The sequence below is a fragment of the Pseudoliparis swirei genome, chromosome 5 (genome assembly GCF_029220125.1).
Source record: "Pseudoliparis swirei isolate HS2019 ecotype Mariana Trench chromosome 5, NWPU_hadal_v1, whole genome shotgun sequence".
In the NCBI taxonomy this organism is placed as follows: domain Eukaryota; kingdom Metazoa; phylum Chordata; class Actinopteri; order Perciformes; family Liparidae; genus Pseudoliparis; species Pseudoliparis swirei.
The window spans coordinates 22,210,864-22,231,984 of record NC_079392.1 but is presented as its reverse complement, the minus strand read 5'-3'; the positions used below and the strand labels follow the sequence as shown (position 1 = coordinate 22,231,984).

The window sequence follows — 21,121 nt, the reverse complement described above, 5'->3', positions numbered from 1 at the left end:
GAAACTCAAAATATTGCATTCCAGACAAATGCAATTAGAGTGTATCACATGTAGTAAAGCCTGCATGCTTTGATACCCGGTTATGAGGGTGAGGGCAAGTTAGCTCGAGACCATTTATAGCTCGAGTTCATTGTAGCAGCGTGCAATAATTTGAAGAAATGCTCCACTGCTAATATTGTGCATTCTATAGCAATATGCTATGCTATGTTTCACAATCACAAAGAAAACAGTTTCCCTTGCGTCCTCACACGGGTGTCCATAATGCATTCGCGTTAGTATTTTCTTTTAGCTCGACCTGAAAGTTGGTATCTTGATCCCAGCTTAATGTACTTTACTAAAAGTTAACATAATAAGCTTTTTTTGTCATAGCAAATTGTGATTTATAATTCTAATCCAGTTGCAGAACCTCAGCAGCAGCTGTTTCTGGCCTGCAGTTTGGATGTGCCAACTTGCAATGCTTTTTGGCACAGGTTAGCGAGTCTTGAGCAAACGTTACTATGCAAAGAATGAACGTACTTTAACATTTAACAGTACTTACGGGAAATCCTAATGTTGTCACCCCAATAAAAATGAAAAAAAACCTAAAGACCTGTTAACAGGCATCATACAGACAGAGAGAGAGGGAAAGAAGAAAAAAAAGAAAGAAAGAGCGAGAGAGCCACTGAAACGTTAACGCCGAGTTAAAAATGTCAAATATTCAAGGTTTTTAAATCTTAAAAATCAAATAAATAACAACTGGCAACAGTCCTAAGCTCAGATCTAAATGATAGATCGTGGGGAGGGAGAGAGAGGAGCGCTGGACTACATTACTGCGAAAGATTGACTGGAAAACTTTTTTCTTTCGGCCTGACAAGAAGTTGGCCTGGCCCACTCGACAAGGAAAACAAGAAAGATCCATCCACCCAGGGCTTTCATTCCTACGCCAAAACATCAGTCGCAGAGCCCCTCCGCCAGAAGTTTCATCATACCAATATCACATATGGACAGCGTTGTGTTGCTGTTAGCATGACGAGCCAGGCGGCACAGCCGACCTGGCAGGACGACGGAGGATAACCACAGGATGGAGTTAGGGCTTTGTAGAAATAAATTAGGACGATCTAGCTACCTGATGTATTAATTTGCCTGGGGAGTGACTGACAAAGTTGATTTTGGAAAATGATTTAACGCGGAACAGAGGCACGGAACCTTCTGATAAAAGTGCAAGAAGTTGATCTCCGCCAGGTCTTTATTTGGACCCGATTGGATCTTTGCATTCGTGCCAATTTGACAGACTTCGGGAGCTTTGTTTCCGAAGCGTGCAGTTACTCCTGACATGCGGAATCAATGCCTTTTCTCGCCTATTGACCTTGATTACTTTCAATGAGCCATATACAGACCTCTCCTCGAAAAAAGCACACTGGGGAACTAATTTGCTGGCTGAGCCACAATATTTTTGTGTTGGTCAATTTGCTTTGCATGGATGCCTGAGTTCCTCACGTCAGTTTAAATGTTTGCATTTTGTTTCTTTCGTGCACGCAACTCTGGAGATCTCACATGTTTTAAATCAATGACATGCTACTTTAAGAAATTATATATGGATGTGTGAGCCTCTTTCAGTTGGAGTTTCCAATACATTTTCACCACAGGTAGTTTTTGGGGCATCGCAGGTTCAGAAGCTGGACTCTGAGATTGTGGCCTCTAAGTTGTGCGGACAGCCCAGAGTGTCAGCGGCTCATACGGACACAACCACATTAATATCAACGTCACTCGCCACCCGCGCCCAGTGCCCAGACGGCTCCAGTTTCGCGCGGCATTCAGAGGAAAAGTCGGGTCATGTGCTGAACCTCAGTTTTAATTAGCTAATGGCACTCCCCCGTTTCATCTCCCGGTCCGAGCTGATGGCTCACAAAAGACTCCATTTACCCTGAAAACACACGCCATCTTGGCACCGGCCCGCGCTCCACGCCTCAACGTCTGCTGCCGGTGAATTTTGCCACTCTCCTCCAAAAATCAGTCTAGTAAATCTAAATATGTATATATTTGCTAGTTTCACAGCAGTGAAGGAAAAAAAAGAGGAAATTCCATGATCCAAGCTTTTTTTTTCCACTTCTTTTTTTCCAGCGGGCCTAAGCATCCAACTTTCCTTCAACAAGTAGTTTGAGTGTGTCAGTGAGTGTTTTGGTGTTTGTCTTTGTGCGCTCACATGTGTATGTGTCTGGACAGGTTCCAATTAAGCAGCTAATGCTGGCTGTTTTTTATCATTGTGAAATGGGCGGCTGGCTTTCTGTCTGGCCTTTGGCTCTAATTTATGACTAACACTAAAGTATGTGAATCTACCCTTTTATGGAGGAATTTTCTTTTACTTTGAAATAATTTGTCAATTACATCATATTGATGGCATGAACCCTGGGAGAAGAAACTAGGAACCAAAAAAAAGAAGAGATTTTATATATTACTATAGACATGCTGTCAAAATATTCCCCTTTACTTAATAAGATTTAAAACAATCTTAATAAGTACACCTTCTAAGGCAGATGAAAAAATAAAAATTTAAATGAAACCATAATATTGTATCCAAGCGTCAATCGTCTTAACAGTACCGCCATCTACCGTGCATCATTCACCCTAAACTGTTTAAAAATACTGCGTTTCTTAAAAGATTCTTACTTTAAAATCTACATGTTAATACAGAAGCGTAACAAAACCATTGAATCAGGTTTCATGCCTTGAATCCGTCATGCCGCCATAACATATCCTAAGCATACTATTGTTTTAGTCCCAAAAAGGCCAAAAACTAGTCAAACTAACCCAAAAAAAGAGCGCAGGGCTGTACTGCTGTGTTGTAAACGCTCGGTCCTATGCACACAGACAGCCCTGTGGTTTAGGAGGATATTATTTGACCTTTAGAGGTCACGGACCAGTCTTCAGATGCTTCAAATCCGCTGGGACGGCCTCTGACAAAGCAGAACAATATCAATGTCTGGGACCATGTCAGGTCTACTCTTGCTGGATATATTTTTAATATTTATGCAGACACAGGAGAAAAGAAAATGCAATAAACTGAAACAACAAGTGAATTAGGCATGAAACACAACAGGATATTGCAGAGGGATTATGTTGTTTCCTCTCCGCCCGTGTGTCCTGCAGTGCAGCCCAGGGCTGCCTGTAATTGCCGGGGAGAGGGAACCAAACATATTTTTGTGAAAAGGAGCAGAATTTGTCAAAAGTTACAAACTGCATTAAATAGAGAATTTATTAAAACATGAGCCAGGTATAGACTGTGACAGCTCGAGCAGGGGTCTGGGTCTGACTTGTGATAATGACTTTTTCCTGCCAAGAACGCAGCATGAAGTAAATGCTGTGCAGCTGTCGGAAGAAAAAGAGATACGGTGTATATATATATACACTACCGTTCAAAAGTTTGGGGTCACTTTGAAATGTCTTTATTTTTCAAAGAAAAGCACTGTTTTTTCAATAAAGATAACATTAATCAACAATACACACTATACATTGTTAATGTGGTAAATGACTATTCTAGGTGGAAACGTCTGGTTTCTAATGAAATATCTCCATAGGTGTATAGAGGCCCATTTCCATCAACTATCACTGCAGTGTTCTAATGGTACATTGTGTTTGCTAATCGCCTTAGAAGACTAATGTCTGATTAGAAAACCCTTGTGCAATTATGTTAGCACAGCTGAAAACAGTTATGCTGGTGATATAAGCTATACAACTGGCCTTCCTTTGAGCTTGAAGTTTGTAGAACAAAATTAATACTTCAAATATTAATCATTATTTCTAACCTTGTCAATGTCTTGACTATATTTTATATTCATTTGATAAATAAAAGTGTGATTTTTCATGGAAGACACGAAATTGTCTGGGTGACCCCAAACTTTTGAACGGTAGTGTATATATATATATATATATATATATATATATATATTGAGAGAGGGAGGCCGAGGGAGAAAGAGAAGAGAAGTGTGTTATGTTTGGATGTGAGGAGAGACCCATTTCATGAGCGCCCCGTCGGAGTCTGCTGCTGGTAAAATAATAAAGGGATTAGCTCAGTGTTTTCTACAGCGTTTGGTCCTCAAACAAATCGTCTCTTCTGCTTCCTCTCGAGGAATTTCTCAAATTCTCGAATGTCTTTGTCTATTGCAAGAGCGCAACAAACACAAGAGGCCTCCGTTGGAGTGACCTGAACGCACACAGGCCCGAACAAAGAAATAACGATTTGGGATGGAATACAAGGAGCATGCATCCCCTTTGAAATGCACACAGAGGCACTTTTCAATACGCTCACTTCCTCACCTCCTTCATCCTAAATCGTGCTTCTTCCGCCACTTAAATGCACCTCGAGGAGACGAGGAGAGAGGAGGGTTCTGGATGAGCAGAGAGCGAGGAAACACCGATACACCCACCCTAAATTGAAGTTATTAAGATGGTCACACGCTCTGCCCTTTATCGTTTGTGCAGGCATTCTTTCATGACGTACAACTATCAGGCCTATATCAATAAGAACTCTTGCATTTAGCACTAATTTGCTGAATTTCACGTTGTCATATAGATATAATTGATAATATATGCTAAATATCGCTCAATTGGTGCTTCACAGGATACATGGATATTATATCTATCTTCATATGCCCGGTTGTTGAAATAAAATGGTTCGACAGTTGGGAATTTAATTGAAAGTAAATATATAAGTCGTCATGAACAACATGACGACTTATATCTTTGCTCATCAACGTTAATGAAACGCCGGACGGCTGATGCAGCTGCGTCACACGTCCTAATCAACCGACGCCGCTTCAGAAGGACGTCTCTCGCGGTCGGGACTAAGATTGAAGGAGAGGAAGCGACAAAAAGGAATTAAGGCGACACGTTAGCGTATTAAAAAGCACCCCTGGTTTCCTATAAGTATATGTAGTACTTACTTGAATCTGTATAGACTATATACAAACACAAACAAAGTTAAAAATACACACAGAGAGTGTGTTTATTTTCTCTAGCCCTCCAAGTGTATCTGCTGAAGTCCCAGATCAACATCCGTTCAATCCCTGCTGATTAGACGTGTGGATTCAAACTCGACAACATTTCACATTTCTGTTTATCGTCGGTCGGAGAATGTTACAACCCAATGTACTAGGAATCAAAATTGTGCGAGACAATGGAAACAATATTCAGATTTTCATATAACTGCAAGGCTGTGAATACGTGCGTCTGTGTGTGTGTGTGTGTGTGTGTGTGTGTGTGTGTGTGCTTGACATGAGGGTGACTGGGAGGTTAGGGTGTAGCAGCGTTTCCCAGTGCCTCATGTCGGCAGACAGAATCCAGTGGCTCCTCTACACTGAGCCGGATTGTTCCAGTGCTCACATATGGTAAACATCTCCATAAACACACACATGCACACATCTTCACAGTGACACATTCAAGCATACGCCGTATAAACACACAAACATTCCTCCATGTCTGTTTGCTGCATGTCATCCAAATGTCACGACAGCTCTCGGACTAAAGCCACACCTGCAGCAGCAGCAGCAGCAGCGACAAGGGCATAATCAACAGCTGGGGGAACGCACAATGCAGCAAATTACTTCCAAATGTTTTGTTCACGCCAGGCCGAGGAAGCAGAACACGAATACCCCGGAGTGACGTAAAGCAGGGAGAACAGCGGCAACGGTTGAGTTCGTCTTTTTTGGGCCAGAATCGGCTCAGATGCGCACGAAGAAGGATCAGAATTAGTCAAAATGAAATGACTGATCCAACTCTGAAGAAAACATTTCTATGAACAGAGCCTCACCTCAAGGCACTGTTACTTAAAAGAAGAAGACGGGGGAAAAAAGTCCAGGTGTTGTTTATTTTTCTAAGAATAAAAAGGCCTGGAGATAAAACAGGTGCTGTAGCAATAATGCAGACTCAGCGTTTCAATAATTAGGGTTTGGAGGGGTTCTGACAGGGGCTTTGGATGAAGCTGTGAATTGAGCGAGACTAGTACATGTTACCGACCATCCCTTTGTGGCTCCTTTCTCCAGACTGCTACATTTCTCCTCATGTTTGGCTTGGATATGTAGCCAACTCACCTAATACTTGTGGGACAGCTAAACATTTAAAGCTCCCATTTAGAAGGATCAAGTGTAGGCATTGTTTGGTTATGTTAACCATATGTGTTGGCTTTTCACGATCTGAATCCCGTCTCAAAAAACAGAGTGCTCATGAAAATAAACATGGCTTCGCCCTACACAAATTGTGGACTAATTGTGTATTTGGACTAAATTATTCTTCCAGTTGGAGGGCTTTTTCCATTTGCTACGGGACGCCGGGGAGTGACAGCTTGACATTGATTAGTGTGTTGACTTGTGGAATTGGAGACTTACCTGTAAAGAATACAACCACAAATCTATTTATACTGACGAGGTAGCGCTGCTTTTACGGCAACTCATATCTTCGGGATGACAAAAAAAATGCATATATTTTCTTACCTGTTTCACTAAAAAGTACAGGAATTACAATCACAACTGTTTTTTCAACCAAAACTAAATAAAAGGTTCATGTTGAAAAGTAATCAGCAGTGAAGCAAGTCCAGTTTTTTGGACACAACGGACTCGTCTCTCGTTGAGGAAAAATCCTCTTGTGGGACTGAAATGTTTTGTGAAAGATGTGCTTCATTCAAACATTAAATTTTTTTTTTTTAACAGATGGTTGCAATTGTGGGACAAACTAGACTCCAATAATTACAACCAAATACTATTCAAGAAGAAGCAAAGATTAGTAAAAGTTAGACCAATGAGGTGATTTTCGATAATACTGGATGTGTTGTGGATACAAATGAACACGGGTGTGTGCTTTTTGGGGCCTGGCAAGTGCTGGCTGGATAATTTGACAGGATTATGATGACTCACCATACACTTGTTGGGTTTCTCTCCGGAGTGGACCCTCATGTGAATGAGCAGTTTGTAGCGGGCGTTGAAGGCTTTGTAGCGACGAATGCAGCCGGCCCAGAAACAGGTGAAGTCCTCACCTTTGCGCTGGTCGATGTGGACTTTCTCAATGTGCCTCACAAGCTCCTCCTGCTGCTCGTACGCAGCACTGCAGTCAATCCAGCGACACACCTGCTTGTCAACGACCGCTCCTCCTCCGACTCCGACTTCTTCCCGCTCCGGGGCCGTGTGAGACCCAGGAGGGCCTCCGGAGGTCGGTTTGAGTCCCAGGCAAGAGGTTTGTACCGTTTGCTGGCTCTGGTGGTGCATCAGGCCCCCGGCACTGGGCCCCACGTATTGGTGCAGGTGATAGGGTGGAGGCATCGCAGGGCGAGAGGGGTGGTGAGGCTGACGAAGGTGCCCGTTGCGCCCACTCAAGTGGTGGTGTCGATGATAGTGGTGCTGAAAGAGTTTGTCTTCGCTCGGAGAAAAGTCGTCCAGAGGCTCCTGTTTCAGGGCGGCCCCTGATCTTTGGCCCCCGTCGAGGAGAACCCCGACTTCTGGCCCCGAATGCAGCATCCCAGACATCAGGGCCCCGCTCATCAGCAGCCCCAACCCGTCCGAGCCTCCTCCTCCAACACCTCCCCCGGCAGTTCCTCCGGCCCCGCCACGCCCTGGCAGCATGGAGCCCCGCTCCTCGCACAGCCCCTGGCCCCGCTCCGGCTCCACCGATGACACCGAAGAGGAGGACGAGGAGGAGGAAAGGGACAGCAGGCAGGTGGCGGGCGAGGACAGCTGACAGCTCCCCTGCAGCGTGGCCTGCTGGGGGCTCCCGTGAGGTGGGGGCCTCTGGGGGGCTTCCCGCGAGCAAGAGTTGGAGAGCGGCGATGTGGAGGAGGAGGAGGAAGAGGAGGAGGAGAAGCCGGCACTGCTGGCGTGGTTGGGCGAGAGGTTCGTGCGGAAACCGTTGACGCAGGCGACCATCGACATCTGGGAGGAGGAGCAGATGATGGCGGTGATATTGATCTCCTCGGAGGAGACGCCGGTCGCCAAGAGGGACCCGGTGGCAGCGGCGGAGGTGGCCGGTGAGGCCAGGGACAGGCAGCGCCGCCTCAGACTGCTCGCACTGAGCAGCCGCGCCGAATGACGGGAGCCAGTCGGGGACAAAGCCAACGGGGAGGAGCCGTCTTCATTATTAAACAGTTGCACCGCGTTCCCCGACACGCCGCTCACCGTGCACACGCCGCCGCCGCCGCCGTTGCTAACGAGCGGCGCTCCGACTCTGTTGTCCCTGGGCATCCCCAAAAGCTGGCCCGCCCTGCAGTTCTGAAACCCGGCCGGAGAAGTGCTCTGGACCCCGGACGCCGAGTTGGAGATCTTGTAGCCCATTGAGTTCTCTTGTTTGATCGGGTAAGGGAGTGAGGAGCGAGTCCCGTCGGCACCACCGCAGCCCAGGCCGGGCGAGGCCCCCGGCAGCGTCCTCTGGAAGCCAGAGGAGGATCTGTAAGGAGAAAACAAACACAAAGAGGAATATGAGCGCCATGAGCTCACAGGCCGATGACAGATGCCGGCCGGTTCGTCCTTCCCACCGGCAGCACAGTCGGAGTTTAGCCTCCTGCGAACCCCTCCTCCTCCATTCTCTCAGTTTACATGCAAATCCGATCATCCTAAATAAATCGCGCCGATTGAAAATATTTCATCCATCATATTAAGGGACCTGATGGAAACAAACATGAACATTGAGTAGGATTCAGTGACTTAAGGTGATGTTGAACACTTGGTATCCACTGATGATGATGATGATGGTGATGATGATGATCCAGAGTTTTTTTCATGACTAAATGAAACAGGATCTCCTGGTAGTGAGAGGATATGAATGGGCATTTATGACTAAGAATAGCGAGAGGGGGAGGGATGGATGGCTGCTGAGACCGAGAGGCCACTGGCTAGTGTGTCCACCTGACAGGCTTTGATGACACAAAGGGGTTAAACCCAACCCAATATCGGGGATAAATAGGGAGTCACCTGTTTTGGTGGCATAATTGCGGCCTATGAAGGGTCACCGTTTACAATACTGTGTATTATGGTGGGAATCTTTGCCCCACTGAATGGGGAACCCGGGTCAAATTTCCCCATGCGTTGCTGTGATCTCCTACATAATCATTCCTGTCATTTGGCTCATTATGGATTTTGTCCAAAGCCCCTGAGTGATGTGAGAAGAGCTCTCTTTTCTCCGGGCTGTCTCATGAAGGTATCGTCTTTGTCCCTTCCCCTGAGCGCGATGGGGGGGGGGAGGGGGGGGGGGAATGCAGAGCTAACGCTAGCTAGGACTGGAGAAAGCCACTGGCAGTCATCGTTGTTGTAAATAAAGAATTCACCCCCCTCCCCCCTCTCCCCTCTCTTTCTATTCAGGAGCACCATTTCCTGTTTGGCTATAGTGAAAATATCGAGAGACCATATGAAAGAAGTAAATGGCCGTCCCGGAGCACTTTGATAGGATGACGAGGGAAAAGAAGAGACGAACCCCACGGCAGAGAACTTTACTTGACATTCTTTGACTGCACCAACGGTAGTCAAAGAATGCACAACAGGAGAATTGCATTAGTGTAACATAAATGTTGTACCCCATCGGTGTGTTTTATGAGACTGGGTAAAGCTTTCCAGCTACATACGTGTACATCTGGTTCACAATAGCAAAGCTAATGAAAAACACATTGTACCTACAGGTTTTTTTTTTGCAACAGGACGCCAAACAGGAAACGTTAAAAAAGTGGAACAGGCACAAAAGGATGATAAAACGGCAACGATGGTGACAGTTTACCTGGTGTCTTGGTGAGGGCCGTCCTGCAGAATGAGGTCGGCTGAAGGTCTGTTGCTGTGGAGGCTCTGGGTATAAAGCCCCCCTAAATGACCCCCCACCAGCAGTGGTAAGCTCTGCCCAAATCGCATCAGGGTGCCCTCAGTGTCACCCAGCTCAGTCTCTAAGTCCTTCTCTGAGCAGTAGGGAGCGTTCGCTGAAAGAAGAGCAGAAGAAATGTCACATAACTGGCCGAGTCATCAATTTGTGACTCAATGTGACTCTTAAAGAAATAAAGAAATGTGCGAAGCAGAGTGGACTCAGTGATCTACTGACTGCCCTGGAAGAATAACTTTATGGTGGGATCCATGCCATCAGTGACATGTTGTAATTCTATCAGATTATGCATATTCTCATGAGGAAAAATGTGTTGGCTGCCACAATTGTAGTATCTAGAGATATATGGAGAGCTCTTTTGCCAACTGATGACAGGAAGAATAACAGCTCAGAGATGTATTGCCAGATATTATTGCTGGAGTAATTGAGGGATTTTATTCCAAATGGCGAATCGTCCATTTTGCAAAAATAAACAAATGTAAATGAATGCGCCAAAAGTATAAATAAAGAATTCAAATCATATGCTGTCTCTTTGTATCTACCATCAGTTGTTCTAATTGTATTAAATTCATCATTTTGTAAAAATGATTGATTGAATTAATATTTTTTTATTTGATTTATGGTCAAGTTTGTTAAACATTTTTTATTTATACAATACACTACCGTTCAAAAGTTTGGGGTCATCCAGACAATTTCGTGTCTTCCATGAAAACACACTTTTATTTATCAAATGAATTGAAAATTGAATAGAAAATATAGTCAAGACATTGACAAGGTTAGAAATAATGATTAATATTTGAAGTATTAATTTTGTTCTTCAAACTTCAAGCTCAAAGGAAGGCCAGTTGTATAGCTTATATCACCAGCATAACTGTTTTCAGCTGTGCTAACATAATTGCACAAGGGTTTTCTAATCAGACATTAGTCTTCTAAGGCGATTAGCAAACACAATGTACCATTAGAACACTGGAGTGATAGTTGATGGAAATGGGCCTCTATACACCTATGGAGATATTTCATTAGAAACCAGACGTTTCCACCTAGAATAGTCATTTACCACATTAACAATGTATAGTGTGTATTTTTGATTAATGTTATCTTTATTGAAAAAACAGTGCTTTTCTTTGAAAAATAAAGACATTTCTAAGTGACCCCAAACTTTTGAACGGTAGTGTATATATATTTAAAGTGTTATAAAAGTACTCATTGATCTACTCTAGAAGTGTGATGTGAAGAGCAAATGGACTTGCTTTAGATTATTGATGATGTTTCATACAAAACGCTTCTTAGGTTTTTAACCACGGGGGAGGAATCATTTAGAAGTTTTTAAATCTGGATTTAAGTTTTTGTATCAACTATTCTGTGTTTTATTCTTCAGGTTCAAGCATCATATAAGTAAGCACATTTTTAAGATTTTTCTTTTTATCATACTATTTTCCAACCTGACTATTTGAGACGAAATAAAGGCTTTACGATTGGGACACAAAACATAACAAAAATAGGAAAGAGAGATGAAAGTGAACAAAGGGAGGGCCTCGATGTATGAGCAGATATCTGTGAAGGGCAAGCCGATATCCCCACACGCTCATGTGCAGGCGGCCACGTGTCCCCTGTTCCAACTTTCCTAACTCAATTTCTCAAATTAAATTGTCTCCTAATGATATTATTGACAATGTTATCACACACCATGAGCTAGTATTAATAAAGTCACCGAAACACCCTGTACGTGAGAGAAAACATGAGATAAAAAGGTACTGCTGGGAACGGATAAGGTAAAAAAAGAAATCAACTCAATGTGAAAATAGTCAAGAGAAAAATTCAGCAATAAATCTGTATTTGTGCAACAGTGGAAAAACAAAAAAAGACAAACAAAGGAGAAAGCTATTACAACATGAGTAACAAATGGCAGAGGAGAGTAAACAGTAGAAGAGAGAAGGGGGGCTGTTTGGGAATATGGGAAAAAGGTTACAAGGACGAACAAAAGACAAGAGAAAACAAGGGAACTTTGTGAGCCATGTTATCCTCCGTGTAAGAAACATCTTTTCACATATCCCTCCTACAGTTGATGTGTCCTGAGTCTTCCCTACATTTGTCTTGTCACGGGTCACGGCTGAAACACAAAGAAGTAGAGAAAAGGCAAAGCGAGCAACGCAAACAGCCGAGTATCGCCGGGGGACCGCTGGAACAACGCTGGCTTCACTCAAAGCCGTTAACAGAAGGCAAGATGTCTTTGAGCTCTGGTCTGTTTTCAAGCAATACAAATCGTTGTGTTTATCAAATTTAGGATTGTTCCGTCATTTTTCGTTTGACTTTTTTTCTTCTCCTGCTTGTTGGCGGAGCGTTTACAACTGTGTTTCTGTATTAACGTTTCAAGGCCCCACTGGTGTGAAGCCAAGTATTGCTCTGCCTCGAGTCAGGAGTAATTCAATCAGGATGGCCATAAGTGACATGAGTCAGGATGGAGATGACTAACATCACCAGAGATCTTTTAATAAGGCATTGACTGTCCATACACATGCACGCAAAAACAACCAAAACAACCAAATAAAACAATTGTCATCATAAAGCACTGGATGGCCTGGCAGCCGCTCAACGAGGCCTTGACTGAATGCACATGCTCCCTCTCACACACACACACGTCTTAGTCACCACTTAAGACCAAAACCAGGAAGCCCGGTAAACGTTACCCCGATTGTGAGACAATGCTCGCTGTTTCACAACACAGAAGGGACGCTTGCCAGGAACAGTCGACCATGTAAATGAGTTGGACATACATCGAAGACGGGGATGCACACACAACACTGATTACCTGTCTGCAGACGATCTCGCTGAAACAATGCACACAATACAACCATTGTTTATTTTGTGTTGTTTGGGGGGTGGGGGCGGTGTCACTCCAGTCTTCGCTGCCAGAACCCATTGAGCCGAGGTTGCACTGAGCTTGGTGTTGAGCGTGTATTTAGCAAAACACTATGCCTAGTATTAGGTCTGGCAATTGTACCTCAAGACTTTTTGGGTATCAACTTCCGAAATTTGCTCTAAACCGAAAACGGGCAACTTATCTTACGGTCAGATAGTTCCAGATAAAAATGTCGACATGTTGAGAGCCGTTGAGAGGCTAAATGCTCCCGATCCCTGGACTTGCAACCTTTAAATATGAATTAAATCGCATTGCAAGGGTTTTGTGAACATTCTATTTATGAAATACTGTAGGCCTATTGATAAAAGGTCAGGCATTGTAGCTATCTGCACTAGTAGGCCTATTGAACATTAAAAAAAACACTCAAACCTACCTGGTTGTTATCCCTAATACTATATTTATTTAAATAGAGTGCTTTATATGTATATCTTCTTTATATAGAGAGTCAATAAGTGTCACTAAAAACATCTATGGAAGAGTTATTTGATTTAATACAACCAGATAGTGCTTCTGTATCGGATGAGTGGACTCAAGTTACTCCATCCTAGAGACACCTTCTCAGTGTCTCCAGGACATTAAAGACACCTTCTTAGTGTCTCCGGGACATTAAAGACACCTTCTTAGTGTCTCCGGGACATTGAAGACACCTTCTTAGTGTCTCCAGGACATTGAAGACACCTTAGTGTCTCCAGGACATTGAAGACACCTTCTTAGTGTCTCCAGGACATTGAAGACACCTTAGTGTCTCCGGGACATTGAAGTCAGAGTGTGACATGATGGTTAAGGGTCTTGCTGCAGAAAGTTAGCGCTCCAGTGATTTAGAGCTCTGCTATATTAACAGCATCAGTCATGCTCTGGTTGGGGAAACGGGCTCCTCGACATATGGTGGCTTGGATGGGACCCAACAGTAAATGCAGTTTATATTGAATGTGCCATGGTAATTTAGCGCCGAACGTTTCATTGTGTGTTAGAGGCGAGTTTGATCAGGAGGTGGAAGCCTAAAAGAGCATCGAGCTTTGAGATGAAATGGCAGCTATCCTGCAGCAGTGAGAGGAGGAGAGAGGACGTACGATTGTGGGATTTAATAAGGGTTTGAGAATGTGAGAGATGACCATTCTTTTGTTTGATTGTGCAGAGTTCATGGGTGGTCATTTAAGCAGATGTGTGCGCATCATACTTTACATTCCTTTGGCTCTGGATTTACATTTTCTCCGCATGTTTTTCCCGAGGGAAAACTTGAGCTGTTCCAAAATCCCTCTCTGTGAAATCTTATGAAAAATAAGAAATAAAGGTTTTTTGACCACTATTATCTCTATGGTGCAATATCTTTGTGTCATGCACTTGCACAAGCTCACCGGCATTGCTACAGCTGGTTTCACGCCAAATCCCAGATCAACAATTGGTGGCAGTAGCAATCAAAGCAGCAAAGCAATGCACCCCAAAAAGAGCGTAACATGGATGTACACAAGGTAGGACATTTACATATTTTTTAGACACTGGCTGTAATCCAGTGGGGGCACTATATTAAACTTGTGAAATAACATTTATCTGTTGTTCAAAAATAATAAATATTATTTTTTAGGCTAATACTATATAAGCAATTGTCATAAAAATAGCAATCATAAGACTATTAGGCAGTAGTCTACAGATTAAAAGTGTTTTTTTAGATTTTTTAAAACAAAAACCCAACAGAAATCAGACAATCATATTCAATTGTATTCTTGTTTCTTTGTGGTTATTTATTATTAAAGCTTTTAAACAACTAGTAACAATTAGAGCTTATTTCTTTGTTTTTTTAGAATTCAAAATTATATTTATATATTTGTTTTAGTGTACCTACTTAGTACAGGCAATACAGATAGGACACACACAACGAAGAACAAAAACAAAACGCTATTAACTAAATTATGGGGGCATTTTTTGCCTCTCTCCTCGTGATATCAGAAGCAAAATTATATTTCTTAGGGGCAGTTTTGCCGTTTTCCCTTATGTCTTTCCGATGGAAATACACGAGGGATGTACATATAAGGGATGTACATATACTTTACAAATGTTTTATGAGAAACAAAAAGGCATTCACCATCTGTTTGTTTGAACTTAAAGACACACGTGTAAAAAAGAAAGATATATACTGTATATATATACCCTTTCTTTGTTCATACGAAAACTTCACAGGAGAACCTTTAAATGTATCTCAATCTGTAAGCACAGTCATGTAAAACCCATTCTTGCAGATTATCCGTGATAATGGAGTTTACTATAGTGTCCAAGTCTCGTGAGCACCTCAGAAGCAGCAGGGTGGCGATATACGACTCTGATAAAAACACAGTTGCAAGCGTTCAGGCCCAATTAAGAGTGACGCTGTAAGGGGCGTGAGATCAGGGACGGAGGAGCAGAAAGAAAGAGGTCGGATGGTGCCAGAAGCACCAGGGGCCACATGTTGTGTTCAGTCAAGAGACCATGTACAGATGTGCTGGCTCATCCTCACAAAGAGCCACTGATGTCAGCATTGACAACGAGAGACGCAGGCACAAATAAGGACTCTATTGTTATTGGCCTCTTAAGACACCACCCTAAAAGAAAAATAAGCACATTTTGTGATCAAGAAATAATCCCTGCAGATAAAATGTTGTCTCATACGACTCTGTTCCATCTTAAGTGGGATCTTCTGTTCAATAAATGTCATCACATGGTATCTATTGCCTCTCTCCTGTATAATTAAAGTAGCACGTTCTTTTCAGGGAGCGTCAGTGCAGGATGACAGTAAACTGAGCAGCTCAGTGAAACATATCAGAGGAGAAGTCAAATTAAAGGAGCAGCATACCGGTTTGCAATGCTCCGTCGCACATGAATACGAAGACGAATGCTTCGAACCAGAGTGTGATCATGAAAGGATAAACGTGGTTATTCGAGAACTTGTTTTGGGACATGTGTGATTATTCTTTTGGCTTAGGGTTGTGGTGGGAAACACGGTTCCAATCACCGTGCAATACGCATGCTCTGATGTCATCCATTTGTCACGCTTCCTTCTTGTCGGAATCCTGTGGGAACACTGCGCACATAAAGCTGTAAAACTCCGATGCATCACGATCGCGATCGGAAAGTGCTTTCTAATCCGGCTCCCGCTGATTAATGCAGCCACTGTGACCATGGAGGCTGAAAAATAAGACAATACACAGGAACAATGAACGAATGCAGACACGGCAAATTCTGATGATTACGGCCCGACTCACTCTCCGGTGGAAGGTTGCGGTCAGTGCGACGGTGATTACACTGATGGTTGAACACGCTTCACATACTGGATGAATTTCCCATCGGGGCCCACGGCCGGTTAGGGTGCGCTGTAACTGTACACCTATTCAAGCTGCCTCAGGGGCTGATGATCAGAGTCATGTTCAAGTTCAGCACGGTTGTGCCTTGGCTAAAAAAACTCTCTCCTGACCTCGGTGACTAATAAATGACTAATAAAGCCGAGCAGACACATGTCTCCAATCTAGCAGAACTTAACCCCTCTGAAACAACATGGTTATTATCCCAGGATACGCAGTTGTGACTGCATCGCCATACAAAGCATTCCAGCCCATACAGTGAAGATCAAACCACATCATCACATCGTTAAATATGTCGCTGTCTCCCTCAATAAATCTCCCGACTTCTCGCGCTCTCTGGTACCATTATTCCTCCACAGATAACACCAGTGGCCATCTGATCAGCAGATGGCCTGGGCAGCATTATTAAGTGTAATTGGTGGTAATCTGGGGCGATTTTTTATTTCGGTGACACTTCATTTTCTATAATTCTCGCCTCTCCCTTTTAAGTCACTTAAGCGTTGTGTTAAGTGCCAAAATGAGACTGAGCTTGTGCCAGCGTTTAATGCGTTCAAGTCTTCGGAGACATGCAGGCCTCAATGAAGAGCAGATGTGCGGATGGAGAGATGGTTTCGAGGGAGGGAAGGGGAGCGATCAGAGGTGTACTGTGCTCAAAGCAGGAGGCTGTTTGGGGAGAGGGGGCGGGGGGGTGGGGATGGGATGTCAGGAGTGTGATACAAACATCTGAACCCAAGGTACAACAAGCTGCCAAAACCGCAAGACAGATGCCCCTGGAAATCCAGTGTGACACCTGAACTGGCCCCACTTTGGCTCCATAAATCATAACATTCAGCACCTAAACAGTTAATAATGATCATTTTACTCCTGTTTGCGCCAACACCCTCCACCTGCCATCTCCCTCTCTTTCAACATCAGACAGGTCAACAGTTACCAGCGTGCGACACTGGTTGTGTGTCTTGTCCTGTGCAGATGTTGTGTATTAAAGCCTTTAGCCGAGCCTTTTCCCGGCTTCTCCGAATCTCATAACTCATCTCTATATTTGTGTCTGCGGCAAAGGCCCGGAACTTATTTGTTTGCTTAGGAATAGATGTGTGATTGAAAAACCTGAGGGCACAAGAAAATGAAAAATAACAATGTCTAGGAGGAAAGCTCCTCTTAAAGCAGGTGCGCAGCCAGGGAAGAAGAGCAACTATTAAATTACGGTCGGAGCGCAGAGATGTCAGTGTTTTCGTAGCAGGATTACCAGAACCAGGAGGACATGAGAACTTTCAGGAGTATAAAAGCAATTTGTTCCAGCTGATTTTAGCTGCTCTCAATCAGGTATCTTTGTTCCTTCCTGTTTTTGTTACGATCAGCTTGGTCCCACAATGAACTCACACCAGCTTCATAAAAAGTTGAATACCGACAAGTGAAGTCGAGTGAAGATGAACGCAGTGGTCGGCAAAATAATGAGCTCTCCTGCCTTTTAGAGGAGAGGGCACATGTTGGGGGAAGCAGACGTCTTCATAACACAAGGCTCTTCAAATGGCGCTGTGCGAACTGCAGTCGTCAACACAAACAAATAGTTGTCGGCCAACAACACTCACATCCCCAACAGCCCACACAACCAATCCTTTTCCCAGGGACATGTTCGGTGCCCACCGAGTCAAAAAGACCCGACCGCTCCACCACATGGCTTAAATCTCCTGTTACCTTAGGGTCAATTTGACCCCATTCAATGTTTAACCCTCCTGTTACCTTTATATTTACTAACATATTTTACCCTCGGGGTCAATTTGACCCCAGCAATTAAAACCTCCAGAAAATTATTAGAATTAATATTGTTTTCCAGGTTTAAGTGTGAGGTACTTTATGTTTGTTTGTTGACTACCTAAATAGCCCTTTAAATATATAAAAAAGTTGATATTTCTTATATGTTTGACACAGTGAAAAACAGCCTGGGGTCAAATTGACCCGAAAGAACACCGACGTTAAACATTGAATGGGGTCAAATTGACCCTAAGGTAACAGGAGGGTTAAAGAGGGTGACTCCAAGTCAAAGCCCAAACACAGGAGGACATGTTGTGGGATTATGTGACTCCCCAGACACCCACACACACCCACACACACGTACACACACGTACACAAACTCCACTCAGACTTTTTTTCTCTCTCTTTCTCTCTCTCTCACTCACACACACTCTAAAAAGACTACACTCACACTTGAGTCTTACAGAGGACGATGCTCTGGATGCCTGTGGTCATTCCTGATCTCTTCCCACAACACCCGACGAACCGTCACAGCCAATCAATTCCTCCGCTGTCCTCCCTGATTAACATAATTAAAACGTTTCACTTGTGCATGTCACCACCTGGTGGTTGCCCCTCGCCAGGCTCTGCAGCCTATCCCTTGAGAGAATACATCTGACAACAGGGGGTCCACATCAATGGGAAAAATAGAACTTAATAAACATGGTCTTAAGAGGCAGATCAGCAGATAATAAAGTTTTCAAGCTCAGATCATAAGAAATAACATAATATTCTGTTTGAATTTTAAAGCACGTCATTTCAGACTGGCCTCTAATGCAGCTTATTATCAGCTTTGGTGCATGTCATTCCTCAATCTGCAAAAAAAAAGCTTTCTATGTTTCACATTTTTATGTTTTAATGAGCATCTGACCTCACCATGATAACCTTATGCACAATAATGTGGTAGATTTTTCATCTTGGATATTGCTCCAGACATCTCGTCCTTTTCAATTAAAATCTGTTTAAATGTATAATGTTTGTTAACACTGGATAAATAACAGACCTGCATTGAGTAGCCAGTTTATTACAATAACCTCAGTAAAAGAAGTGCCAACATCTACAGCCCTGCAGTAAATCCTCCAAACTTTGTGAAGGTTATAATTTCCAGTTATTGTCGAGACAGTTCTGATTCAATCTAACGGTCGTTTTAAAGGCTGCAGATTGTGTTACTGTTGAACATGTTTATTCTCACCAATATTCAGTCTTTGCTGGGCGAAGGGCCACTGAGTGGCTATTCTTAGAGGCTGATGTGTAATTTCCACATAAATAAATGCCAATGTTACTAACTAATATAAAGACTGAGTCACTGCAGTCCAAGTTTTTTTTGCATTTGCTAAAGCCAATAATTATCCGATGCACAGGAAGTGATGCGTTTATGTTTCCAACAGCTATGACAGGGAGAAGATCAGAATCAACATAACTGAGTCATTAGCATAAGCAACAATAACCACATGATGATATCCAAACAGAAAGAGAGAAAACCCAGAGCTCAGCATACAAAAATGCAGAAATCCAAAGAGAAGATCTCATCATGCTCGAAGACAATGTTTGCACACTGACCTCTGGGAAGGGCAGTAAAAAAAAGGCACCACAGCAATGATTGATTATCCCAAAAATAAGCACATCATCTATTCCCCAAGTCAAACTTTTATGTATCGTTTGTTTTTAGAGCAAAAAAATGTGCGTAGTCAACAAACCACTTTAAAACAACTAGTCGCCACAATTCTATCCTGACAATCACTATCATAGCAAGATTTCGCCCACAAATCTTGTCCACTGCCAGGATTAATCACAGGACAATCACAAAGTTGTACCAGCAGTGTTCCGCCAAACCACATCCTATAATTTGACTGCAAAGCCACATAATTGTAAAGGCCAAACGGTGGACTAAGCATCAGTCAGGCCCACAGACTGACTTGATGGACCGGCACACTGACGAGACGTGATGCACTTGGCTGGCCGACTCGACAGCGACGTCTGGCTCCGTGACAGACACCTTTATGGGGCTGGTGAACAACACGGCTCCGGAGCCAGGCCGACAGTGCTGAAACCTCGGCATGGGATCAGGAGGTGCATCAAAAGCCAAACAAGAGGCTGCTCTGTTTGGGGAGGCGGCGGTAAATAGCGGCAGAGCGCTGCCAGTCGAGAAGACTGACGAGCATTTGGGCACGACACCCTCGGAGAAAGTATTAAAGGTGAGACTGGCACACTTTGACAGAATCAAGTCATTTTCTGCAATATATAAACACGAGTTGTGTCTCAAAGTACTCAAAAAAAAACATATTTGAAAGGCTTTAGAGATCCTGAATCTGTGTGTGCACATGCTACTTTGGGTGCCTGTGTTTTTGTGTGTGTGTGTCCACCTATGAGAATAACCAGTATATAAATCTGCTGTAAAAAAAATAAACATGGAGATTTAGTGCAATAGCTGCATTTTCCCCTTCAGAACAATAGGCCTCAGTTGTCCGTGGTGCCGTTAACTCAGCCGACGTCCCACTGAAGCTGTGGTGAAACCAGATCCATTCGATTTGTCACAATTACTGTGTAAGCACAATAAATCTCTGCTGTTGGGTTATTAAAATAACTGTTTTCAAACAGAGGTAATTTGAGATGTCAAAAAATGAGACTCGTGATATGAATTTGAGACGTCAAAAAAAAAGTCGAAAGTAAACAGTATGAAGGAAAAGTGAGCCATGTGACCGTTGAGTCTTTGTCTCTTTCGTTTGACCAAAATACAAAATTAAGTTACGTTTTTTATAATACATGTTTGCAACGGTGGTGTAGTGGTGAGCAGCAATGTCGCCTCCCAGCGAGATGCAGCAAGCGGGCTTGGATCCCGGTTATGGGCGGTCCTTCTGTGTGGATGTGCATGTTCTCCCCGTGTCAGCGTGGGTTCCTTCTGGGTTCTCTGGCTTCCTCCCACAGTCCAAATACAAGCAGGTGAATTGGAGTCTAAATTGCCCGTAGGTGTGAATGGTTGTCTGTCTCTAAATGAGCCCTGACATGGACTAGCGACCTGCCCAGGTTGTGACCCGCCTTCGCCCAATGTCAGCTGGGATCGGCTCCAGCGCCCCGTGACCCTAAAAAGGATGAGCAGTTCGGATAATGGAATGGAATCTTTGTAATGGTCTGGAAACTTTCTATTTATATTACAATGTGTGGTTATTATCTTCATATAAATAAAGATCTGTATTAAGACTTTGATCAGTTGGATGCAAACTACTACTCATGTGCAGCTATATTTAAATCTGTATTATGTTTGAGTAAA

The 21,121-nt window shown here is 43.4% G+C and overlaps 1 protein-coding gene across 3 annotated transcripts in view; it reads right to left on the bottom strand.

Annotated features, from left to right (window-relative positions):
* The window catches only part of LOC130193662 (zinc finger protein GLIS1), a 69,531-nt gene that overhangs the window by 31,690 nt on the left and 16,720 nt on the right, over nt 1-21,121 (bottom strand). For all 3 annotated transcript variants that reach the window (XM_056414290.1, XM_056414291.1, XM_056414292.1), the window contains exons 3-4: nt 9,724-9,916; nt 6,885-8,403 (exon numbers count right to left, since the gene is read on the bottom strand). In XM_056414290.1, coding sequence (XP_056270265.1) covers nt 6,885-8,403; nt 9,724-9,916 — 1,712 coding nt within the window. The remainder of the gene's footprint in view (nt 1-6,884; nt 8,404-9,723; nt 9,917-21,121) is intronic.